Consider the following 6,362-nt stretch of genomic DNA (forward strand, 5'->3'; position numbering starts at 1 on the left):
GGACAGCAGGAATTCCTCTCCCTCCAACTTGTGGAAAATCCAAGCCACCCTTAAGAAGTGCGTCAGCCATACCATTTATATGTAAGTTAAAAAGAAAAGGGGCCAACACACAGCCCTGGTGGACCCCTTTTCTAACAGGAAATCCCGAAGTGCATTGCCCCTTCGTGAAGCTCTCTTATAGAAGCGGTGCAAGAAAGCGATTAAGTCATGGTCCACTCCAAGATCAACAAGTGTCTCCCATAGCCTCACATGGACAACAGAATCAAAGGCTGCAGTCAAGTCAAACGAAAACTAAATATAGTTTCCCATTTTTTGCTCGCGTATATTTCCCAACGATCATAGCCAGGTTAAGACTTTGTTCAAGGGTACCCAGGCCCTCCCCGAAACCATACTGCAGGTCGGATAGGACATTAGATTCAGTTGCCCAATCCTGTAGCCGTTGCAAGATGACTCGACCTACCACCTTTACCATAGAATCAAGAAGGGAGATTGGTCTGTAGCATACAGGATCTTGACGATCTCCCTTCTTGAAAATTGGCACTATGATTGATTTAGACCACATCTTGGGAAAGGTGGAACAGTCGCTGGCATTAATCAGCTGTGTTAAAAGAGGGGCCCATAACGAAACATTTGACTTAAACAGGTCAACTGGGACTCCATCGGAAGCAGGGGCCTTGCCCCACCAGTACCACCACCACCAGTACCACCATCAGTACCACAAATACCACCACCAATACCACCAGCACCACCACTAGTACCACCAATACCACCAGTACCAACATCAGTACCACCACTAATACCACCAGAACCACTGATCCAGTGGTAATTTCACTGTAATTTTTCAATGCAAAACCTCATTTACCTCTACTTTATCGCTTTAAAAGTGATGGACCTTTGCCACAGTGTATCACTTCCAGGAGACTTTACATAAACATGAACAATCTAAATGTAATTAATATTTAAGCCAATAAAGAGAATTGTGAGTATTTTTAAGGGTTTTGTTTTCAAGTTAAAAGTTAAGGTTCTCTGACCCTTTATTCATTAGTCAAATATCAATCTGGTTACAGAATTTAAAATAGGAAAAATAGAATTAATACAGAACATATTATAGGTTGCATACAAAGCACTCCATAAAGGAAGGGAATGAGGCATCAAATGTCAGACAGAATTCTTTAAAGAGTTCAGGAAAAATATCATTCAAGAGTGAGTTTTGCAAGGCTAATCAGTAATTAATAATAGCCAAAAATCCTCCAGAAAGAGAAATAAATGCATAAGACAAATCTTTTCAAAACTAGTTAATTAGTCAAAGCATAAACTTAGAGTTTTAGCATCTAACTCTAAACCTGTTCCATCAGCTGCCCTCTCTCTGCCCTGGTCTTTTCAATATCTCTGTGTTTCACACAGAGAGACTGCCCGCCCTTCACAAGACCACAGAGGAATGTGATTTACCTTGCCAAAAATATAACGTGCAAGGCTGACCTATGCGTCTCTGCCCCCTCCTCCCTCTGTCTGTCCTCCGACGCAATCTCCTCCCAGGTTGCACCCACGACATTCACATACCTAACCCATATGGTGTCTGGTCAGAATCTGCTCCCTCTCCTCATCTCTCTTCTAAGCCAAAGGCTTAAGGCTTAAGGCTGACATGCCCCCTAACGGGTCATTATTATTATTGGCTGACTACACTAATAATGTTGCAGTTTCAGTAGAAACCTGCACTGTGATTGGTTAGCATAGATAACATGAGGGTCTCACCATCCTGTTCGCGTTGCAAATCCAACCCATACCAGTTCAAACAAAGGAAGCGTTACGGCTTAATACAGTCATTTGTTTCACCATCAATAATTATACAAATGTTGCAACATTTAGATTGAAAATTGTATCAGTCCATTTTATCTTTGCTTTCACATGGCATGCAGGAATGACACACTCCCACAAACACTGGTACATTGGCACTGTGACAGGAGTGTACAGTTCACTGTGGCCTTGACCCATGTGTCCTCACATGAAGCACTTGGCAGTTTATGCAGCTGATACAATCTACGGTCTGTGCATGTGTCTCTCATTCAGCACACTGCTAACAATTCTCAGACATGCTGGATTCTTAGGCATCCATTTTATTTTGGGCCCAAAAACAAAACAAACACAAAAGATAATTAATTTAATTAAATAAAACCCATTATGTTTACCTCCCCCATACTAGTACCCTGTAGTAGTTATTACCTAGCAAAAGCTATTAGTTTAAAGCAGCTTTTCTATCATTTATGCAAAACATGCAAAAGTGTGCAATGTACAACATAGCATAAACATGCACCAGTGCAAATTTTCAAAGCGCACACAGTTAATACATACTCATAGCAACATGCTCTAATGTTTTATATAGCTTTTCATGCAAAATGCGTTTGCCTACGTGTAGTGTTGGTGCATGGTTGATTAATTAATATACATTATATGAAGATGTGTTATGAACTGAATATGCATTGTCTAAATATGCAACAAAGCCAAAGTCTCTTAAGACAGGAACAGGGAGTATAGATTACAATGAAAAGAAGCAGGGAGGGGAGAACACATTCCATGCTTATCTTCAAAGGAAAAAAGGAAACTGCAATCAGGAGTTTCTCTACACTGCAAAAATACATGTTAATTCAGCAAAATTATGTGCTCCTTTAAAAGAAAAAAAAAACATTCTCTATATTAAATGTACATTCTATAGTGAGGTTAAATCTAAACTAAACACATTAACATCCATGATAAATTAATTACGCATGGTTTTAAATGAAAGCATTTCCGACTGTAAGGATTTTGACCAGGCCTCATTTCATGTCTTTCACTTTGCATGCACCAAAAGTGCCACTTTTAAAAAGCATTTGACTAGGCCTCATTTGCACCAAAATCTGCGTGCCATTTTAAATGCAGTCTGTCTGAAAAACAAAATATGTGAAATATAGCTCTATCACCAATACCACCAGTACCAGAACGGCCACCAATACCACCAGTACCACAACCACCAGTACCACTACAACCAGTACCAGTACCACCACCATCAATACCACTATCACCAATACCACCACAACCACTTCAATGCCTCTCGCTCACTAGTAATAGCAAGGGCACTGTACGAGGCCGGAACTCCAGTTGAGACCATCCCTCCCTCCCTCCATGCGTGCCATAAAGCACAGCCCACCCTCCACCAGGAGGTGAAGCCAGGGCCCTTCTACAGCTGGAGTGTTTATTAGGCCAAAGAGAGCAGTGAATTTACGTAATGCCATAGTGCACATTCAAATCAGGGAAAGGGCAGGAAATAGCCCCCCTCCCGCTGTTCCTCCGGAGCCACTACAGTGTAATCACAGTGCGAAAGGTGTTTATAGCTCGGATCATGTGTAACTCTCACTTCACACTTTGTGACTGTGTGATTTACAACACTTACACATCTTCTTCACTGCACTATTTATCATTACTTTGAAGACATCGCAGGCTGGTCTCTTCCTCTGATATTTACAATCTAAAAAGCAGTCGAGAAGGCCCTTTACTGCAATGCAATAGGTGTCGTATTTGCAAAAGTTTAAGCTATTCGTATTGTAAATGACAATGCCTTTTATTTATGTTTTAAAACCCAAAACATAAATAAATGACATTGTCATTTACAATGTCACTAGCTCAAACTCGCTTGAATGCGAGACCTATTTCCTTGCAAATGCTTGTTTAACTTGCCTTTTGCTCTTGCTGTTGTTTACATTGCCCTGATGGGCCTCTGCAGCACCCTCGGTCCCTGTCATAGCAGGCACAGACAATAGACCAATGTGGACTGTATCTTGTTTAATTAAAATCTTTAGCTTTTATATTTTATGTATTTGTTCTTAAACTACCTAATGATCCCAAGACCTATTGCCTTGCAAATGCTTGTTTAACTTGCCTGTTGCTCTTGCTGTTGTTTACATTGCCCTGATGGGCCTCTGCAGCACCCTCGGTCCCTGTCATCGCAGGCACAGACAATAGACCAATGTGGACTGTATTTTGATTAATTAAAATCTTTAGCTTTTATATTTTATGTATTTGTTCTTAAACTACCAAATGGTTTAGAAATCATAAGATTTTTTTAATAAACTAGACCAACGATTCTATCGCATTCCAGTATTTTACTTTCATGGAATTTATGACAAATGCTTTTTGCAAATGCTAGTTTTCCCCCTAAAAGGGGACCAATTTGGAAAGTCTGCTTTTGAGATACTTTCAGTAAATTGAATAAAAGTGGTACACTTTAATTTGCATTCTAAGTTCATCTGACTATGGTGGGACAAGAACACTTACATCATTTAATTTTTTTCTATTACAGTTGATGTTTTGCCACAGGTGATGGGAATGTCAGGGGACTTCAGAAATTGTTGTTCTATTTTGAGGTCCAAAGTATAGAACACTTCACATCAACATGACCAACATACCTAACCATCCTGTTCTCATTTCTTTCCAGTGCTTTGCCCCACCTAGCAGCTACTGCTGAAAAAGAAGATGGATGGAAAGAGATAACGAGGGCAATCTCGCGCTGTGCCATCGCCAGGACTGCATGCTACATTCTTAAGTCATTCATTTACAACTGTATGGCATTAACCCGAATTAAACCCGAGTACAAGCCAGGTGTCCATTTTCTGTTGGCTGATAGTCGTAGTACCCAATGAGTGCATGAGTGAAAGACGGGCCTGCACAAGGGTTGCCCCTTTTTCCTTCTCAGCTGTCACTGCAAGACGATGGATGTTTCACCAGATTCTATTCCGGTCCCAACGTAAAATGGCCCACAACGTGAGACTAATTTTGAAATAAACGTACATTTAATTACACACGTGTACAACTTCTTTGGGGAAGTGAATGTTTTTAAACATTTGAAAAGTTTAAGTTGACATTTACTTTTCCTTTACACTGGTCTTCTCAGTACGAGATGGTAAAAGCAAATCTTATTAAAAAATACAAGCACTGACCTATAACCCAACACTTATGTGCCAGAGACATAAGCAAGGACATATGTTTGCAGTTATTCTGTAGTATGTTTAAGCAGTCAATGGACATTTGTTGAGACACAAACAAATATATTGAATATGTTGCTGTGTTGTAATTTTAAGTTCTTGTTTTAAGTAAAGGTGGCAGTGACAAGTGTAAGATTTAATTTATATTTTTGCAACACAATACAATGTTTGCTAAAAAACAGTTTTGTAATGCTTTTTTACCTCGTGTTCTGCAAAAATCTTCAGTTATCTCTGCATTTCAAAGGTGCGCTGAGGGAATAATAGCATGCTTAATGCACATCAGACTCTTGGTGCTAAAAATAACCGAAAAAATGAAACATATGACATTAAGAACATTCATGTCCTCTGCTTTCCTGGAGACCTGTGTGTCGTGGGACACTGATTCTATTTTACATAACCAGAGCAGCAAAAATCATTTGCTTCATCAACTGTGCACCACACCTAGTATGTAGCTTGTTTATCGCTCCTTCATAACTGTCTGACATAAATGAAATCATAACCACGTCCATCAGCTTTTCTGCGATAACAGAGTGGCAAGAGCATATTAAGCTAATACCACTCTCCTACTGTACCCACAGTATTTCAAGAACAATTTATTGAATTAATCTCTGAATTTACCACAGATAATAGATCTGCAGTGATCTTTAATGATATCAACCATTCATGCATTGTGTACTCCGACCAACCGCTGACAGACCGTATACTCCAACAGTCTTTCTCCGACTGCCGAGATGGCGGTTGGAGAAAAACAGCAGCCATAGGGCAGTGCAGGGATCTCCGACAGCCAACAGTATTACGATGTGGGTTTGCAACGTCCTGACAGTGGCGGTCTAACCGACTGGCTTAAGTCATCGGAAACAAAAGTTTTGGGATGCATGCTCACCTAATTCAACTTCTCCCCAGCCGTCTCCACCATGGAACCCTTTCTCCAGCTCCCACCTACACATGAGCAGCTGAATCCCTATGCCTATGACCCTGTAGGTGCAGGAATCAAGGTAAGTCCTTCTGCGTACGTATCCCCATTGACTGGGCTGTGCACACCATACTCCAGCAATGGGGTACATGGAGCAAAAGGCATTTTGTATGCACTTGCATAGACATATTCGGGGACATGTGCACCCTTGCAGATCAGACTGCTGCAGTAGCAGCGGTTGCATCGTAATATGGTGGGAGGAACTTTCCCGGCCTCAGCGTTCTGAATCAGATTACAGCCACGGCGGTCCGACGGTCAGTCCACCCGGCATCGTAATGAGGCCCTAAGTTACTCATAGCCTTAGGAATAGGATCAGGGCTTAAGCCCTTTGCCAAACCCAGTAACCTAGAGTGCCCAATCCAAAGCTGCACTGACTG

At 41.0% G+C, this 6,362-nt stretch overlaps 1 protein-coding gene across 2 annotated transcripts in view; it reads left to right on the forward strand.

Annotated features, from left to right (window-relative positions):
- Positions 1-4,829, forward strand: part of FEZ1 (fasciculation and elongation protein zeta 1) — a 464,287-nt gene extending 459,458 nt beyond the window's left edge. For both annotated transcript variants that reach the window (XM_086957154.1, XM_086957155.1), the window contains exon 10: positions 4,466-4,829. In XM_086957154.1, the coding sequence (XP_086813280.1) occupies positions 4,466-4,482 (17 nt within the window). In that variant the 3' untranslated portion in view covers positions 4,483-4,829. The remainder of the gene's footprint in view (positions 1-4,465) is intronic.
- The last annotated feature ends 1,533 nt before the right edge of the window (positions 4,830-6,362 follow it).

The sequence above is a fragment of the Lissotriton vulgaris genome, chromosome 2_1 (genome assembly GCF_964263255.1).
Source record: "Lissotriton vulgaris chromosome 2_1, aLisVul1.2, whole genome shotgun sequence".
Classification (NCBI taxonomy): domain Eukaryota; kingdom Metazoa; phylum Chordata; class Amphibia; order Caudata; family Salamandridae; genus Lissotriton; species Lissotriton vulgaris.